This window comes from Budorcas taxicolor, chromosome 8 (assembly GCF_023091745.1).
Source record: "Budorcas taxicolor isolate Tak-1 chromosome 8, Takin1.1, whole genome shotgun sequence".
NCBI lineage: Eukaryota > Metazoa > Chordata > Mammalia > Artiodactyla > Bovidae > Budorcas > Budorcas taxicolor.
In genome coordinates, this window is record NC_068917.1 from 33229484 (window position 1) to 33250444 (window position 20961).

At 36.9% G+C, this 20961-nt stretch overlaps 1 protein-coding gene across 1 annotated transcript in view; it reads left to right on the top strand.

Moving 5' to 3' along the window:
• NFIB (nuclear factor I B) overlaps nucleotides 1-20961 on the top strand; it is a 254906-nt gene that overhangs the window by 204849 nt on the left and 29096 nt on the right. Inside the window, exons 7-8 of the mRNA XM_052644465.1 lie at nucleotides 13254-13388; nucleotides 17292-17476. Of these exons, the coding sequence (XP_052500425.1) occupies nucleotides 13254-13388; nucleotides 17292-17476 (320 nt within the window). The remainder of the gene's footprint in view (nucleotides 1-13253; nucleotides 13389-17291; nucleotides 17477-20961) is intronic.

Here is a 20961-nt window from a genome sequence, read left to right on the forward strand (position 1 = left end):
GGGAGATTTGAAAACCAAACTGTCAATTATAAACAAGAAAATAACAATTACCTGTAATTCTATCATGTATAGATAACTCATGTTAATATTTGGACATATGCCAGTCTATTTTCTATATAAATATTTTTATGGATATCCTATATATTCTATTTCAAGTAATTTTTTTGCACTAAATTGGGCTTGTATATGCTGTTTTGTAAATTGTTTTCTTTTTTTTTTTTGGTCTTTTATTTATAATATAATAGCATGTTACCATGTTATTCAGGCTTCCCCAGTGGCTCAGCAGTAAAGAATCCAGTTCCAGTGCAGGAGACTCAGGAGACCTTGGTTCAGTCTGGGTTGGGAAGATCCCCTGGAGGAGGGCATGGCAACCCACTCCAGTATTCTCTCCTGGAGAATGCCATGGACTGAGGAGCCTGGAGGGCTACAGTCCATGGGGTCACAAAAAGTCAAACATGACTGAAGCAACTGAGCATGCACTCACGCCATGTCATTCAATTTCCACTTCATAATGACCACAGCGTATGTTACCCTTTGGCTATACTATACAGTTTTAAAGGTCTACTCTGCTCATGAATATTTAGATAGTTTCCAACTTTTTATATAATTAATAAAGATACAGTAAAAATCATTGCATTCGAATCTTTGTACTTAAGTTTCATCATTTGGTTCCTGTCTAGCTCTCTTCTGTGGCCCTGTACCTAGTACACTGCCTGGCATTAAGTCACCAAATACAATAGATAGATGCTCAATGAATTGTACTCTTACGGTAGAATTCCTGAGTTAAATATTATGTCCATTTCTAAGGCTTTTGATAAATACTGGCACAGAGTCTGGAAAGATCTTATCAACTTACATTCTCACTGGCAGTGCCTGAGTGGTTTGTTTAATTCCACTGTCCTACCCATACTATTTAGACAGAGCACAGGGCTCTATGAGCAATTTTGAAGCATGTCCTCTGACATGGATTTAAAGAACAGTGAATCAATGCCTTATGAGTCTACTCATGCACCTCTTTTTTTCTCATTTATCTTTCATTTAAGCCATTGGGCATCCAATTACATCTTTTCTTCCTGGGACCCAGGAGAGCCCCCATCCCATTTCTTTGTGGAGGAAACAGGGAAATGTAGAGGGCACCTAGTGGAATGTACACAACTTTCAAGTAAAGACACCTAAGTATTCTCTCTCCTTTCTTGTCCTCCAGGCATGCCCCCTCTGGGTACTTCCCCATATCTTTACATTATCTACAGGGAAAATAGGAAAGTAAGGGTCAGTGTGGTTCCCCCCAGGGAAATAATAGAAATAAATACATCAGCGCTCTGGGCTTGGTAATTTCAGTGTTTTACATAACGTTTTTTCAGTTGTAAGTAACCTCTCCGCTAAACTTCCCTCTCTTCCCCATGATTTACCCCCAGGCAGAAACGGAGAAAGAGAAACCTTGGTCTGTTTTAGAGCTTAGTTGGCAGAGTCATCGTTCCTACGTTCTCCCTGTCCTCTGGGCACAGGGCCCAGGCCGTTTCCTTGTCTCGGGACTGACTCTAGATTTATGGCCTGAAGTAAAAGTATCAGATTTCCAGCTCCTGAACTCATCCCACACACCAGATTTAGTGGCCTCTCATTTATTATCTCATGTATTATAAATAGCGTTATTATTTTATGCAGATGGGTCATTTCTTTTTCATGTTGTCACCCAGCTTTCACCTCACCATTTTAATGGAAAGCAGGAATTCCCCAGTTTAGCTCACATTCATATTTCACTCCACTTTGTGTTGTTTGACAGACTCTCAGTGTTGAACGTGTTGACCACCTTTGCCTTCATCCAACAAAGAGTTCGATCTCTGAAGAGATTTTCTATATCCAGGGTTTGTGTAAATTTTTAAAGCTTCTTAAAACTCTAAAAAGTGTAAAACCTGTAAAAAAAATAAATAAATAAAGGAACCTGGGAAACTATGAGAGGTATTAAGTTAGGAAGACTTGTCAGTAAAATACAATTTTATCAAATCCCAGTCGCTGGACTCCCTAAGCTAAGTTTTCCCACAAATGTACTTTTCTTCTTTGATCTGTGTCATGCTTATTCCAAAGGGCCAAAGTTTCATTGCACCTTGAGCTTTCCTTTGCAAAAGGGAAAAAAAGGAATACTGTAACATCTGCTCAGAAACTTGATGATGTGTAAAATAGAGACATTTTTAACAATGATTATAGCTATTTAAGCACCTAGTAATAAAATATACCTTAATATTAAATATTGGAAAATAACAGATGTTAGCAAAAGGTGATTTGTATGTAGAGGATTCTTTTAGACTTGTTTACAAGTGTAGCAGATAAATGAGAAAGACAACTTACTAAGATGTAAAAGGATTGGAATTTTAAAAGATTTTGAGGCAATTTGCTTCTTTGTTAATTAAATGAAATAGGTTTTTCTAAATCATAAGAATGGCACAGTTAATATATTTTAATTTAGTGTTACGCTATGCTTGAAAAGAACAGCTTCATAGGCACTCAGAAATTTGTGTGTGATCTTACACAATTGACTTCAAATAGTTGTAAACCTGTAAACCGTGTCATACAGAGAAGAAGAATAGGATTTTTTTAAAAAAAAAGAAAATGATATGGTTTCTTGTAGGTGATAAAAATTAGATTTGTAACATTCATCTACTGAAGCATATGGGAAAAGATAACATATTGCTCTCCTGTATGTGAAGGAGCAGGTGTCCCAGACGGGCACTGTGTTAAGGTGGTTGTTTGAGCTTGCCCTAGATCACTAGTTGACTTCAGTGAAGTTCTGCTAACAGGTGGCTAACTGATTGGAGTGCCATGTGACATTTATCCCGGGAGCGACTTGGATGACAGGCTGCTACAGACTGAGGAAGGGGTCTTTGCTTTGATGAAGAAATTGCCAAAACTCATGTCTCATTAGTGTTTCCTAAGGTTCTTTGGAAGTGAACAACAGTTTAATTAAGGGCTGACGTAAACACGTTTCTGCACACTTTCCCTGCAGCATTTTATCACATTAGAATTGATCAAAATTGTTGCCTTGGGCTGACTTGAACAGATATACATCTGGGGCGCCATTTGTGCAAGCTGCCGACGAGTCAAGTACATACGCTGTGTTTCACAGCAACGCTCTTCCTTTGTAGATGAAATTACCTTGTTGGGAAATGAGTTGATCTAGCGGCTTTATTTGCTTATACCTTTATCTCTTTGAAGTGATACTGTGAAATGAATGACACATCAGGGTTTAGGATGTATGTATGTCAGAGTGCCAACAATATTATAGTATGGCTAGTAAAATTTATGTGATAACATGCTTTTGCAAAATATTTATTTAAAGGTATGCTTAAGTCTAAATGAACCAACTTAGAGAAGTATTCTCCGTGAACCTTTCCTTACATGGCAACCTTTTATTATGTATTTAACTACACAATTGCTTTCTAAAGCCATAGCTAATTGTCCAATTATAAATGTAAACATGGGTGTGGACACTGAAGATGAACACCATCAATGTGAACCTCCTTTAAAAAGCAACAGACGCCTAGCTTTTTTGCCATTTAGAAGAATCCTTTCTATGACCCAATATTATCACACTTGCAATTGTTTAATAGATTTTTATAGTTGATGTCTGTCTTCTGTGCTGAGCTGTGTCATCAGCACAAGAAACAAGTGGTCTTGTTTAACATCTTGCACTTTTCTTACACTTCTTAGAAGCTCAGTGACTTATTTGATTCTTTCTGTTCATTTTACGTTCAGTTCTTTCTCATCTGGCGGTGTCTGTCCCCTCATGATACATTTTAAGACTGACTGTGTTTATTTCACTCATCCTACACTACTGGTTATCACTCGACCAGATAGCTTCTTTCATGTGCAAGAGATTCTAAAATAAACTGCCTCGACGCAATGTCTGCTCTACCTCGTCTTCCTTCTTTTAATTCTAGATTTAAAAAATTCTTTTTGTGAGTAGCATGATCTTCTATCCTCCACGTTTTTTGTGCCCTTGATAAAAGCATCTTCTATACGTAGTAAGACATTCGTCAACTTTTTACAAAATGTACATGTGTGCGTGTGTGTGTGTGTGTATATATATACACACAGAGATGCATACAGATGCATGTTATGGATGTAACAAGTACAAAATAATAATATAATAACAATAACAAAATAATAATGAAATAATGATGAAGTAATATAGTTCAATTCAGTTGCTCAGTCGTGTCCAACTCTTTGTGACCCCATGAATCGCAGCACGCCCAGCCTCCCTGTTCATCACCATCTCCCGGAGTTCACCCATACTCATGTCCATCGAGTCCGTGATGCCATCCAGCCATCTCATCCTCGGTCGTCCCCTTCTCCTCCTGCCCCCAATCCCTCCCAGCATCAGAGGCTTTTCCAATGAGTCAACTCTTCGCCTGAGGTGGCCAAAGTACTGGAGTTTCAGCTTTAGCATCGTTCCTTCCAAAGAAATCCCAGGGCTGACCTCCTTCAGAATGGACCGGTTGGATCTCCTTGCAGTCCAAGGGACTCTCAAGAGTCTTCTCCAACACCACAGTTCAAAAGCATCAATTCTTTGGCGCTCAGCCTTCTTCACAGTCCAACTCTCACATCCATACGTGACCACAGGAAAAACCATAGCCTTGACTAGATGGACCTTAGTCGGCAAAGTAATGTCTCTGCTTTTGAATATGCTATCTAGGTTGGTCATAACTTTCCTTCCAAGGAGTAAGTGTATTTTAATTTCATGGCTGCAGTCACCATCTGCAGTGATTTTGGAGCCCAGAAAAATAAAAGTCTGACACTTTTTCCACTGTTTCCCCATCTATTTCCCATGAAGTGATGGGACCGGATGCCATGATCTTAGTTTTCTGAATGTTGAGCTTTAAGCCAACTTTTTCACTCTCCTCTTTCACTTTCATCAAGAGGCTTTTTAGTTCCTCTTCACTTTCTGCCATAAGGGTGGTGTCATCTGCATATCTGAGGTTATTGATATTTCTCCTGGCAATCTTGATTCCAGCTTGTGTTTCTTCCAGTCCAGCAGTTCTCATGATGTACTCTGCATAGAAGTTAAATAAGCAGGGTGACAATATACAGCCTTGACGTACTCCTTTTCCTATTTGGAACCAGTCTGTTGTTCCATGTCCAGTTCTAACTGTTGCTTCCTGGCCTGCATACAGGTTTCTCAAGAGGCAGGCCAGGTGGTCTGGTATTCCCATCTCTTTCAGAATTTTCCACAGTTTATTGTGATCCACGCAGTCAAAGGCTTTGGCATAGTCAATAAAGCAGAAATAGATGTTTTTCTGGAACTCTCTTGCTTTTTCGATGATCCAGCGGATGTTGGCAATTTGATCTCTGGTTCCTCTGCCTTTTCTAAAACCAGCTTGAACATCAGGAAGTTCACGGTTCACGTATTGCTGAAGCCTGGCTTGGAGAATTTTGAACATTTCTTTACTAGCATGTGAGATGAGTACAATTGTGCAGTAGTTTGAGCATTCTTTGGCATTGCCTTTCTTTGTAATTGGAAAGAAAACTGACCTTTTCCGGTCCTGTGGCCACTGCTGAGTTTTCCAAATTTGCTGGCATATTGATTGCAGCACTTTCACAGCATCATCTTTCAGGATTTGAAATAGCTCAACTGGAATTCCATCACCTCCACTAGCTTTGTTCGTAGTGATGCTTTCTAAGTCCCACTTGACTTCACTTTCCAAGATGTCTGGCTCTAGATTAGTGATCACATCATCATGATTATCTGGGTCGTGAAGATCTTTTTTGTACAGTTCTTCTGTGTATTCTTGCCACTCTTCTTAATATCTTCTGCTTCTGTTAGTTCCATACCATTTCTGTCCTTTATCGAGCCCATCTTTGCATGAAATGTTCCCTTGGTATCGCTAATTTTCTTGAAGAGATCTCTAGTCTTTCCCATTCTGTTCTTTTCCTCTATTTCTTTGCATTGATCACTGAAGAAGGCTTTCTTATCTCTTCTTGCTATTCTTTGGAAATCTGCATTCAGATGCTTATACCTTTCCTTTTCTCCTTTGATTTTCACCTCTCTTCTTTTCACAGCTATTTGTAAGGCCTCCCCAGACAGCCATTTTGCTTTTTTGCATTTCTTTTCCATGGGTATGGTCTTGATCCCTGTCTCCTGTACAATTGTCACAAACCTCATTCCATAGTTCATCAGGCCCTCTATCTATCAGATCTAGGCCCTTAAATCTATTTCTCTCTTCCACTGTATAATCATAAGGGATTTGATTTAGGTCATACCTGAATGGTCTAGCAGTTTTCCCTACTTTCTTCAATTTCAGTCTGAATTTTGCAATAAGGAGTTCATGATCTGAGCCACAGTCAGCTCCTGGTCTTGTTTTTGTTGACTGTATAGAGCTTCTCCATTTTTGGCTGCATAGAATATAATCAACCTGATTTCGGTGTTGACCATCTGGTGATGTCCATGTGTAGAGTCTTCTCTTGTGTTGTTGGAAGAGGGTGTTTGCTATGACCAGTGCATTTAAGAAACAATCAAAAGATCATTAAGGAAGTCTAGACCTCCAAAGTTTTTTAGGAGGGATTACTTAAAAAGAAAATAAGTCAGTTTGGTTCAGTGGATAAAATATTGTTCTGTAAATGGAATAAGAAGACAGAACGACCTAATTTTCTAGCCTGAGGAACCATCACATGCTAGGAAAGGCGCTGAGTTAGAAATACATCCCCCGTGGCCTTTTTCACTCCCAAGACACCATAAACAAATTAGACTAGCTAAAGTTTAATAGAATGATAAGGAAATATTTATGTAAAAATGTGGTACCATGCTAGATCTTAAAATGAAGAAGATACCATTTGAAGAAGATGATTCCAACTATTCTTTTTATGCTGAACCACAATGAGGAATATTTAAAAAAGGAGTATAGAAAGGAAATTCTTGTTTAACCCAATACAAATCAAATGGGCCATGTTGTGGAAGAGAAAAAAATAGAGTTTTGGAAAGTTTTTGCGTCTGAAATCAATTTATTTGTATATTGCTGCTTTCCAGGTCACATTTAAATTTTTTTGTCTGCTTTCAAGCCTTCATAGTCCTTTGCTTCCCTTGCATCTGCCACCAGCAGCTCCGGCCTCCTTCTCACCAGAATAAAAACCAGAAAAACCTTTTTCATCATCTTGCTCTCTCTTCAACTTCTTTATTTCATGTATTATTTAATGTATGCATTTATATGTATGTATTATTATTCAACTTATTACATATTTATATATTATTAAGTTTTATTATATTCAGCTTATTTTCAACATAATCTTTTTATGTATGATTCTTCCTGCTTGAGGGACATTAGATTGTGGAAAACTTGACATTTGTTTTTCTCCACAGAAAGGACCATCTTTCCTATGTATCTATTCCTCAATCTTTTTTTTTTCTGTAGAATATGAGAGCGCTAAACATAGAAATGATATCATTTTTCAGTTTGGCATGAACTCTGTTGGACTGCAGACATTAAAATAAAATGAAAATAATCTGAGTTTGATTCATGCTTAAAATGTAATAGCTAGTGACTCTATCTTTACTTCTTCCAGATAATTGACCTTTATTTTTATTCTCTCTTCAGGCCAGAGAGGTTTTTTCTCCTTTGTGAAAGTGGAGGGGGCCCCATTTTTGTCACCTTAAGTATAGTGCATTCTACATCCTGTACACCAACATATTTTTATTGACCCAGTTCAGTTCAGTTAAGTCGCTCAGTCGTGTCTGACTCTGCAACCCCATGAATTGCAGCACACCAGGCCTCCCTGTCCATCACCAGCTCCCGGAGTTCATCCAAACTCATGTCCATCGAGTCGGTGATGTCGTCCCCTGCTCCTCCTGCCCCCAATCCCTCCCAGCATCAGAGTCTTTTCCAATGAGTCAACTCTTCGCATGAGGTGGCCAAAGTATTGGAGTTTCAGTTTTAGCATCAGTCCTTCCAATGAACACCCAGGACTGGTCTCCTTTAGGATGGACAGGTTGGATCTCCTTGCAGTCCAAGGGACTCTCAAAGAGTCTTCTCCAACACCACAGTTCAAAAGCATCAATTCTTCGGTGCTCAGCTTTCTTCACAGTCCAACTCTCATATCCATACATGACCACTGGAAAAACTATAGCCTTGACTAGATGACCTTTGTGGGCAAACTAATGTCTCTGCTTTTCAATATGCTATCTAGGTTGGTCATAACTTTCCTTCCAAGGGGTAAGCATCTTTTAATTTCATGGCTGCAGTCACCATCTGCAGTGATTTTGGAGCCCCCCCAAAATAAAGTCTGACACTGTTCTACTGTTTCCCCATCTATTTCCCATGAAGTGATGGGACCGGATGCCCTGATCTTAGTTTTCTCAACGTTGAGCTTTAAGCCAACTTTTTCACTCTCCTCTTTCACTTTCATCAAGAGGCTTTTGAGTTCCTCTTCACTTTCTGCCATAAGGGTGGTGTCATCTGCATATCTGAGGTTATTGATATTTCTCCCGGCAATCTTGATTCCAGCTTGTGTTTCTTCCAGTCCAGCAGTTCTCATGATGTACTCTGCATAGAAGTTAAATAAGCAGGGTGACAATATACAGCCTTGACGTACTCCTTTTCCTATTTGGAACCAGTCTGTTGTTCCATGTCCAGTTCTAACTGTTGCTTCCTGGCCTGCATACAGGTTTCTCAAGAGGCAGGCCAGGTGGTCTGGGATTCCCATCTCTTTCAGAATTTTCCACAGTTTATTGTGATCCACGCAGTCAAAGGCTTTGGCATAGTCAATAAAGCAGAAATAGATGTTTTTCTGGAACTCTCTTGCTTTTTTGATGATCCAGCGGATGTTGGCAATTTGATCTCTGGTTCCTCTGCCTTTTCTAAAACCAGCTTGAACATCTGGAAGTTCACAGTTCACATATTGCTGAAGCCTGGCTTGGAGAATTTTGAGCAATACTTTACTAGCATGTGAGATGATTAATGAGCCCAGTTGATTTCATAGTGGCAAAACAAAGGCAGTTAAGTCTATTTTCTAATACTACCAGTCTTTATCTGTTTCTAAAAAAAAAAATTGTTTCGGTAGAGACAGTGGGCCTTCACATTCTTATTTTTGCTTAAGGTAATTTTGTTGTTTAGAAAATATGGCAGTTTGTGGTCCCTTTTACAATTTGACGAGTTAATTTTATTATTTCTGTAGTGCTGGCGTCTATAATTCTTCTGTGTGTTTTGAACATGAAGGTATCATTATTCAGTATATGCCTAAAGAAAACTAGAAAAATAAACAGATCTATAATAATTACCTAGTAAAGCACGTGTATCATTTTGACTAAGAAATTGCAAAGGCTTCATTTCTCAAAAATTACATAATCACCTATATTGTTGAACTTATCTGTACAAATAGCTCTGATTTATGGGCCCTTTATGAAAAGAAGCTCACATAAATTCACATGGGTTTAATGAAAATCCTGAAATAGTTATGGTAGTTGCAATAGCCTTGGTTGATCTTCTCCAGAAATGACATAACCAGAATGACATTCATATTTTGCTTCCCAAACTATGGTCATATTTAACTGCTTTTAAATGATGTACAGTATATGGTTTATTGCTTGTAGTATGGAGGCTTTAGAAACTCATTTACTCAGGTTTATTTTATTCAAAATTTATATTGAAGTACAATGTAAACTGTCAATAGAAACTTATGTTTCTTTTTCTAAGAGTTAATTTTAAATTAAAAATTTGGAATGGAAACTGATTATATCACCTATCAAGTGAGGGATGGAAAAGCAGTTCTTTCTACCTCTAATAATCTGTATATTTGTGATTAACTTACAGCAGGCCAAAACGTATATTTGTGGTGTTGCCTTTCAAAATCACATAGCTCTTAAGTGAAATCAACTAATATTTTTGGCATTTTTCAAGGTAATTTAGCTGAAATGAACTTCCTTTGTCTATTTTTTAAATAGTTTTAAAATTTCTCTCTTTTTGGTAACACTATTAATTTTGTGATTTCTTTAGTGAAATGTGTTTTTCCTCTTTGAGAGAGAGAGTGTAAGGAAATGGTACACTGACTCATCAAAGTTTTCATAGGTTAGTGACAACCAGTTAGTCACAAATTGTAGCTTAAGGCTACAAATACTCCTGTCATGTTTTTCATAGACTGTGATGTCTGCTATGGTTACAGTAGCATATCTATTCTTTACATGCCAGTGAACTGAAAGCATATATTTAATTTTATCAGATGCTTTTCCCAGAATTTAGGTAATTTTTTAAATGGTAAAACAATGATAACTAGTTTCTTGTATCAATAGCACCATGAATTTTTTTCTCATGTCAAAAAGTTACTAATTAAAAATGCAACTTGTAAATATATTTTATGTGTGATAAAGTTGGGTTTTTTTGAAATAAAATTTTCTCTTTTTTTAGAGATACAAACTGAAATGTTTATAAGTGGAATTATATGATGCCTGAGATTTGATTCAAAGTAATACAGGAGGGCAAGTATAGATGGGATAAACATGAAATAATTCAATTGTCGAAGAAGCTGGGTGATGAGTGCCAGAGAAGAATTGCTATTCTGTCTACCTGGTGTATATTTAAAGTTTTTGATAATGGAAATCTAAACTTAATAGCTCATATGAGTTTTGGAATATTTTACTCTATATTTATAAACTCTATAAAAATCAACAGTACTTAAGATGTTGAGAAAAATGGTACACATCCTTGCCAACCGGGGTTTCCTTCTGAATCCCCCATTCAAACTAGCTGCATGGTACAACCTCACAGTCACCCAAGACAATGACCTTCTACACTAGTTATTCATTAAACTGGGTCAGTTCTGTTGAAGTATCTATTATTACATTAGCTCTGTCTGTACTGTTCTTCCAAGTCTCAATATTTTGGCAGTATAAAATATTTGTGGGATGAATGAATGAAGCAAGCCGTGAATACTTCCATCACAGCACTTTTTACATTGTTTTATGATTCCTTCTTAACTTGTCTATATTCCCTCTCTAGGTATCAAGTTTTACAGAGGCTGAAGCCAAATCTAGGTCACATCATGTCCCCAGAAACTAGCACAGTGTTAGCCTATATTAGACCTTCAGTAAATATCTATGGGATGAGTATATTAATTAATCTTCTCAAGTAATACCCAGGATGGCTGTCTTTATTTCAACTAATTCATCTTCCCTGTAGGTTTTAGGGAGATTGCTCTACACAGCAAATGTGATCCTATTTTGCTCATCAGTACTGTTTTCTTATTAGAGTAAATTTTTAGACATTTATACACAAAGTCTGTGACCACTCATTGTGCAGGTCCTGCCAGCTGTTCACTTCCTCCCTCATCTTTGTACTTGTTGAAGTAGAGACTACATGTACTACTCAGACAGATTTTGTGCCTCCCATCTTCTGAACATTTCCTCTTCTGGAAATGTTGCCCCCATCCATGTTTTATTTTTTTTTTTATTTTTATTTTTTTCATATTATTTTATTTTATTTTTATTTTTATTTTTAATTATTTTTTTTTTTTAATTTTAAAATCTTTAATTCTTACATGTGTTCCCAAACATGAACCCCCCTCCCACCTCCCTCCCCACAACATCTCTGTGGGTCATCCCCATGCACCAGCCCCAGGCATGCTGTATCCTGCGTCAGACATAGACTACCGATTCAATTCTTACATGATAGTATACATGATAGAATGCCATTCTCCCATATCATCCCACCCTCTCCCTCTCCCTCTGAGTCCAAAAGTCCGTTATAGACAGCTGCGTCTTTTTCCTGTCTTGCATACAGGGTCGTCATTGCCATCTTTCTAAATTCCGTATATATGTGTTAGTATACTGTATTGGTGTTTTTCTTTCTGGCTTACTTCACTCTGTATAATCGGCTCCAGTTTCGTCCATCTCATCAGAACTGATTCAAATGAATTCTTTTTAACGGCTGAGTAATACTCCATTGTGTAAATGTACCACAGCTTTCTTATCCATTCATCTGCTGATGGACATCTAGGTTGTTTCCATGTCCTGGCTATTATAAACAGTGCTGCGATGAACATTGGGGTACATGTGTCTCTTTCAATTCTGGTTTCCTCGGTGTATATGCCCAGCAGTGGGATTGCTGGGTCATAAGGGAGTTCTATTTGCAATTTTTTAAGGAATCTCCACACTGTTCTCCATAGTGGCTGTACTAGTTTGCATTCCCACCAACAGTGTAGGAGGGTTCCCTTTTCTCCACACCCTCTCCAGCATTTATTGCTTGCAGATTTTTGGATCGCAGCCATTCTGAAACATGGCATCACTTCCTTAACCTGAGGAAGCTGAGGTGATCAGTGTCCCTGTACAGTGAGGCTGGAGAAGTAGCATCCAACACCACAGTACCTCTGCTGTCAGCATACTTCCTCCTCCTTGATATTGGCAAGCATTTTCTTCTTATCATTTTTCTCTTCACTAAGAGTAAATATCCCTGCAGCAGCCATTGCTTTTTAATTTTTTGTAACATCCTCCCTTTAGCTAGCAAATAGAAGAACTCTAAATATCTCCAGAATGAGCAAATTGGGGAATGTCTTTTTTGCTAAACAAATGTTATTGTTCTTCAACTGCTAAGTCATGTTCGACTCTTTGCAACCTCTTGAACTGCATCATGCCAGGCTCCCTGTCCTTCATTACCTACCTGAATTTGCTCAAACTCATGTCTGTTTAGTCAGTGGTGCCATTTAACCATCTCATCTTCTGTCGCACCCTTCTCCTCTTACCCTTATTGTGTCGGTTCTTCCCATCAGGTGGCCAAAGGATTGGAGCTTCAGCTTCAGCATCAGTCCTTCCAGTGAATATTCAGGGTTGATTTAGTTTTTCATAAAAAAATTTAAATTACTGATATACTTACCAGCATACTCAAAGGTTATTTTTCACTTTTGCACCAGGTTTTCTTCTATTTTCTTCCATACATAGTCAGTTAATCCAAAGACAAACCCCTGAATTGAATACACTTATGAATGAAATGCTGAGGTTAGAAAAGTCCTAGATGTGAACCAAAGTACCATGGGATGCTAAGTTCAAGATTCATTTAGTAGTTGAAATAATTCTGATGATACTTTTAATGAAGCTTCAGTGGAGATTGTTTCTGACAGGTATTTTAAAACTCCAGCATAGCTGGGTCTTTGACTCAGAATGTATTAAAAGAGCCAGACATACAAAAATCACAAGACACTGGCAAATGAGATCTCTTACTAGGTTGGTATGAAACTTGTAGCTTGAGGATGTCATAACGCTTGGACTTTCCTCTCTTTCTCTGTAGATATGTCTTCTCCGACTACTATGAAGAAGCCCGAAAAGCCATTGTTCAGCTCTACATCTCCACAAGATTCCTCACCAAGACTGAGCACTTTCCCCCAGCACCACCATCCCGGAATACCTGGAGTTGCACACAGTGGTGAGGAGTTTCAAGCATAGAGGAGAAACCTCCCTCTTGTTTGCAGAGTCCAAAGTCTTGGGGATGGATCAAGACTATAATCACAAAAAATAAGCAAATATATAGTTATCTTAACAGTAGCTTCCATATTGGTCCTAATTTTATATATTTTACTAAGAGAAAGATAGAATTTCAAGTATACTGCTGAGTCTAAAATATTTCTAGCAGCATTGATGTATAGATTCTATTTCCATAGATGTTATTTTCTCTATAGAAATCAATATTTTAACTACTTGTTTGGGAGCAAAGTTAATCAGAAAAATAAGAGACATTTTGACAATTATTTTCTATATATAAATCCTTCCTGTGGGCTAGTACACTTGATATTATGTTTAATATCATAATTTAAATAGGAAGAAGAATCCAATATTTCACATTTATACTTTGAAGAATGATTCACATCAAATGCTCTTTCAAAACTAAAAATGAGATAGAATTCATCAGCAATATTGCATACTTTCTTCCTATTGCTCTTAAACCCTAGAGAAGAGTAGGCTGACTTTAAGGTGAAGAAAAATTTTTTATATAAAAAATAATATGTTTATAGTGATACTCGTATTACTTTAAATATATAGTGAGGCAACTCCTTATTCTTCAAAAAATAAATCTAGGTTTTAAACCTTTATTCAAGGGATATAACAACTGTTGATAATAAAATTCTTAAGTTTGGTCTATGAATATATATTGATAGGTATTGTCACTGTACTTAAAAAATGCATAGCCTTCAATGCTATCATTAAGACAATTATAAAATTAAGAGAAGAATATACAAGTCAAATTGGTATATAATTTTTTTTACATTTATTTATTGGACTGCTAAGATAAGTGAAAAAAATCAGTAACTATTTCATACATTTGTAATATTGAGTGGGGCAAAATGAACTTTGGAGTCAGATCACCCCTTATGATATCTAATTATTTATATTTCTAACATTTGGGAAAAATTCAACAGTACATTTTTACATAATAAGCCCTGGAAGATCCAGACAAGCCCTGCACCTTTGTCTTTTACCGTGTGTATGGTATGTTCAGTATGTAATGCATTAGGAGCTGTGGTACCCTTGTCCGGAGCAACATTTCCTCTCCTTAACGAGTAATGGTATAGTGGGGAGAGAGAGAGACCACAACATCAGCTAGGCATTGAATACAAACAGGATTGAATACATGGAGGAGGATAGATGCCTAGAAGAGGTAGGTTCCCAACAAAAGGGAACAAGCTAGGGAGACGGACATTTCAGGCAGAGCAGACAGCGAGTATCAATAAAGTGGAGGTCATTGCAGCAAGGAACTGCTGTATATTGAGGAATACACAATACCAAAATGTGCCCTGCACAGGGGAAAGATGAGGCCAAGGAAGTGGGACCAAATTGCGTCTTAAAGCACTTGCTGCTGCCCTTAAGTCGCTCCAGTCATGTCTGGCTCTGCACGACCCCATAGATGGCAGCCCACCAGGCTCCTCTGTCCCTGAGATTCTCCAGGCAAGAATACTGGAGTGGGTTGCCATTTCCATCTCCAATGTATGCATGCATGCTAAGTTGCTTCAGTCATGTCTAACTCTGTGTGACCCTATGGACACAGCCCACCAAGCTCCTCCATCCACAGGATTCTCTAGGCAAGAATACTGGAGTGGGTTGCCATTTCCTTCTCCACTTAAAGCACTTGAGGACCATACAAACATGTGAAGTTGTTAGAATTTTATTATTGAAGCAATAGGGAGCAATTGAAAGATTTAGCAGAGAAGTTCCATGATTTAAATGATTTTTTTTTAAATTATTCATTTGAGACTATATAGGATTAGGAAGGAGCAAGACTGGAGAAAAGAAGGCAATAAGGAAGACTTTGCAATATCTAGGCAAAGAATACATATAAGTACATGTATGTATGAATGGATTCTTTCATAATGAAGGGAAATGTTTTTTCTTTGTAGTTGGCTTTTCTGTCTTTAAAAGACTAGAATACTTTTATTAATAAGGTAGCCATTTTTATCTTCATGGAAATTCTGCATTCTAGCTAGTTTGTATCAGGCCAGCTAGAGCTTATTTGAGTACAAGTTCTTGGGAGCCCAGAGTTTTGAGCTCTGATTTGCTATGTGTCAGTTCAAATCAAAAGCAATCTCTTCCAAAACTATTGATACCAAATGATCTTAAAGCCCAGAAGACCCAATGGAGCTATTTATGTATCTTCCAAGGGTTTGGGTACAGATGTAAGTAAAAACCATGGTTAATTTAGAGCTGAAATTAAGAGCACTTTGACACTAAGTCAGGAGATGAGCAATTTAATTTATATGTTTGCATTTTCTTAAATTATACCTCCAAGTGTGTATGTCTCTTAAAGTAGTATTTCAAAAAAGAGTTTTGTTTTAGGAAATATATAATTGTTCTCTGAATTGCATCCCTTTGGAGGATGCTCAGACTTCAGTGTGTGCAAAGATTACATGGGACACTTTGATCTAGTAGGTCCGTGGTTAGGCCCAGGAATCTGTACTATAGCAGCAACTCAGAGTATTTCACGTGCTTTCTAAAACTTTGTTCCCTGAGAGTTCCAAAGTTGTTTGTTCCAAAGTTGTTCAGGGAGCAAAGTTGTGACCATAAAACTGAATTTATGATTCTTCTATGATATACATTTAAAATTTCTTGTGTCTTCTGAAAGTTTTATTTGGGGAAGATAAGCAATATCCTTAAAAGTAACTTTTTTTGTATATGATTACAGAGTTTAGGTAAGTCATTCCAGATGATCTTCATTTATAGGTCATGGAAGGAACTTATTTTTCATATTATTACATTGTGTTATAAAACACTAAACATTTATCATATATAATGTTCTATAACTTGGATATATGGAATCTTTAATCTTTACTTATGCATATACTGATTGATACTCTTCAAATGTACTTATATAAAGTACAAATTCAACATTGAGGAGATAATGATTATGCAATTACATTCTTTACCCATTTTTAAACTTAATAATTATATTTCAAAAATTGAATAATAAATTATGATCTAATGTTGAAAATTTGCAGTAATATTAAACATTATCCACAGTACATATGTTTTGTACATTATTTCTCTTCACAAAATATGTGATTTATGGGTAAGTTAACATGCCTATATGAAAATTTGCATTTCTGAGAGTAAGAAAATAGAACTCTTTTGATTTTAAAAGGAACTTTTTCATTAAAAAAAAGAGTTCTCAGGTTTCCATTCAAATATTCATAAGCATTTATACAATTATTGGGTAACTGTTCAGGATGTTATTATTTACTAATTATTGGCTTCCTTTCTAAATAGTGGAAAATATTTATTTAAAATTGAAGCACACTTCTGTTTTAAGTTTTGGTAGAAAATGTGTGGGTCTCGTGACCTTTAATTATTGCTATGACTTGATCTCAACTTAGGACACAAAGACTTTTTAATCAAAAAATGTGTTCTTGTGGGAGATAACTTTGCTTAGAGAAACGTTTTACGAAGTGTTAGTTTAACCTGTAAAAGAGAATCTTGCCTGGACAATTCCATGGACAGAGGAGCCTGGCAGGCTACAGTCAGTGGGGTCTGAAAGAGTCAGACGCGACTAAGCGACTAACACTTCCACTCTCATAAAAGAGAAACTTCTCTTTTAAAAACCACTCATGGATCTAGAAAGTGAGATCGTTCATTTCCTAGACTGGACGTTATGTCTGTGTGTACTTAGCAGTCCAGGCATGGAGAATACAAATAAAAGACTAGCTTATTTTAAGAGAGTTTGGTCAAATCAGAAAAAAATGAGGGGCTGTTGGTTGTTCAGTTTCCTGAGACTCTGCAGGGTCAGGTTGGAGCTGTAAGGACAATAGCTGACGAGTTAATCTGGCCTTGCTGTCTCTTACAGTCATCTCGACCCGGACTCCACCTCCACCCTCACCGTTGCCGTTTCCAACACAAGCTATTCTTCCTCCAGCCCCATCGAGCTACTTCTCTCATCCAACAATCCGATATCCTCCCCACCTGAATCCTCAGGACACTCTGAAGAACTATGTACCTTCTTACGATCCATCCAGTCCGCAAACCAGCCAGGTAAAAATGAGAGAGAACATATGAGTAGAGCCTAAGGGCGATGCCACAGGTCTAACCCCACGCCATGAAGCTCACTCAGACAGTGTGTCTGGCAGAACAGCAAGCTTTTGAAATCCATCTTCAGAAAGTTTCTCGGTGACTCACTAAGTTTTTATTGAAAGGTGGCTGAATGACAGGTAGGAAGTTTGTTTCCCCGAAGGGGCACATTTGTGAAGATGTTCTTGGTTTGATGTTTTAGGATTTCCATTGGATAAAGAGAAAATTAAGGCAGAAAGTCCATTGACAAAAATGTCCTGAGCTGGAGTTCACACCTCTGAAATACCTGGTTTGACACAAAGTGCTCATTTCAGGCAGGAGCGAAGTATGAGCTAAAATAAACACAGGCAAAAGACCTTACAGTTGTATTTATAGACCAACTATTAGGTATTAAAATAAGCTTTGGTAATGTAAACATTTTCAGTGTTTGATGACTACTTGAATATTCTTTGCTCAGACATGACTGTGTTTCATAATGAGTGACATTACCAGAAGTGTCTTTTTTTTTTTTTTTTTAATGGTAAACTGTGCAGTGGCTTTAAGGATTCTTTGTATAAATGGCATAGCTGTGTGCCTTCTTCACTTCCTTAATATATGATTTCTTCTATGGAGAGGTCACATCATGGGGATTTGGTGCAAGAGGATTTTTCGTTATCAAGTAGACAGTATACCAAACCTGGCCTGTCAATCATCATAATATCCAAAGTCTGCAATGAAATTTCAATCTTAGGGTTTGGTATTTGGCTTTGCTATTTTACTTCCAAGACTCCTGTCTACTTCCAACCACCATTTTTAATGCTCTGAGGGATTTTCATAAGTGTTCTGTCATTAACGCTTTTCATTTACTAAAATGCCAGCAAATAGTATGTGCATATTAATTGAGACTTAAAAAAGAAAGATCTGAAAAAAAAATCCCTTTGGTGTTAATTGTTAAAATGGAGCAAAATGGTCCCTTCTGAATTTTTTTTAATAGCATATTCAGCACTGTTTTGGTTAGTTAAAATTAAATTACTTGCACTTGTTCCTCCATTGACTAGTAATACTAAGTATACCATTCTTGAATTTTGAATTTAAAGTTAAATGATTTGTGTTTCAGAAGAAAATGTTCAAATGGTATAGCACTTTTAATGGCTTAAATAATTATTATTAAGTAAAACAGGACCTTGGTATATCAATTTAGAAATAAAATTTGCTGTCAGAGCATAGATGCAGAAGTCTCAGTTCCATAGAGCATTTTGCTAGACTCAGCTGGGAACAGTGCACACAAGGTCTGATTTTAATTTGTGTAGAATTTCCATGAATAACAAAGTCTAATTAAGACATCCATTAAAAGTCCTTAACGTTAATTCAGTGTGGAAAATCTTAGAGTTCCATTGGATTTTTTTTTAACTGATGTCTTAATTAGGCACTGTTAGGGGAAAAATTATGCAAATTAAAATCAGGCCTTTAGTGTTCTGCATTTCTTTAATTATTCATTGCTTGTTTTACGTATATTTCACTTTCTTTATAAGTTAAGGGGGCATATTAGGTGATAATCGGCCTATATTGTTCTCAGTTTTTCTTCATATTTTCAAGGTAAAAACCCAGCTTCTGAGAAGCATCTTACTGTCATCTCAATTAAAAAAAAAATCCCTCTCAGGATTTTGTATAATAGGAGCAATGTACTAAGTAGTATAATCCTTTCCTAATGCTGTTCATCTGCAGATAAGTTGTCTCTCTTTTCATATCTACAATATGAAAGTTCATCTATTAACAACCTTAAAAGAGAAGCTTTATAATGTGGCTTCATCTGTTTGAACCAGTAGAAAACTGAAAAAGAAATAACCCTTTCATTCTTCTGACCCTGAGTTTCAGAAAAGTTGTCTGCTTTGGCTTGGGAATTCTTCCATTGTCACTTTTATTATTTTTTTCAAATGAAAGAAACATCTGTTTGTTGGTTATGTCAGTTCAGTTCCAGTAGATGAAGCATGCAGGGTAGGAAAAGTAATATCATGTTCAGTGGCAGCATTTTCTTGGCAATTTTTGTCACTTTTCTGTTCTGTGCTCTCAGGTAGGTACTGTCGAACTGTTTTGGTGACAGCAATATAGAGAAAGGCTTTTTACCATCGAATGAACCAACGATAAAATGAGGTCACTCTTCTTTCTTGGGGGAGATATACAAAGCAGTTTTTAGCAATGATCACATAACCAGAAGTTGATGACCTGCTCTAGAAACAAATTACTTTTTCAGTTTGAAAGGAAAAAAGTAGGCCTTTATTATAAATGGTGGAGTTGTTTTTGCAGCAACATTATACCTGCTTTGATGTTTAACTCCAACTCAAAACCAGTTCATTTGCACTTCGAAATAGGACTCTTGATATTCACCCTTTTGGCTCTAAAAATGGGGAGCAGGCAGGAAATGAGTACTTGTTGACCTGTAGTCAAGTTGACTGTTGACTGTTCCTTCCCAGTATCCTCCAAGGCTGCCCTGATTTTGCTTTTTAAGCAACTCAGAAGCCTTGTCATCCCCACAGCAATTTGGAGATTAATTACATTGCTGCTGCACTGGGTAGAGTGAGACAGCCATGCTATTTAATGGAATATTTTAAATAAAATTAGTCTAAATATATAATTCTTTCCTAGGTTTTAACAGAGGGGAAAATCTGGTCGGTTTTCCTGACTTCAGTTAAATACTTTATTTAGTCATGAGGAATAGTCAGGATATTCAAAAGTTCATTCTTTATAGAGTAAGTCATGTGGCCTCTGAGGCACCCAACCAAGATTTAGTTCATGTCTCTAAGTTCTGATAGTTAGGTGTTCTCAGCTGTTCATCTTTTTCTTTAAAGAATCATTGACTTGTAATTTATATGCAGGCGTTTAGATAAATATTCTTCTTTATTGCTTCCTCTGCCTTTAAAAGTGGTACAGATTATGAAGACTAAATATTTGTGGAGAATACCCTCATAGCAAGTTGTTATGTACATTATGTAGAGGAGAATTCCAACATGAATGTAATTAAGAATAGCATTCTGTCTAGAAAAATACATTCCAGTATTTCTTTCAAACAGTGTGCCTTTAGAATGGACACTATTTTTGCACTGGGGTTAAAACTCAGATAATAATATCTTTTCTATCATTGCCCAGGGATTTTCTCAGTTAACTCGCACAAATGTCAACAATCAATGTTTTATGCAACTCTCTAGGTCTGGCAATGGAAGAGTAAGAATTCAAAGATCAGAGTGTATTTGATTGCCCTCTGCTTCACTTCAGCACATTTTAATTTACATTGGAAATCTTTTATTTATACGTGTACGGTCAGACCTAGTTCAGCCCTTTATATCATTATATAGACCCTGAAGTTTTAAAGGTTTTAAATATCTTTCTACCTGTTTATATAAGTACACCATCCCAAGTTGAGTGGAGACCCTAGAATCAAAATTGCTTGATGTGTGTGTATGAGTGGACCTGTG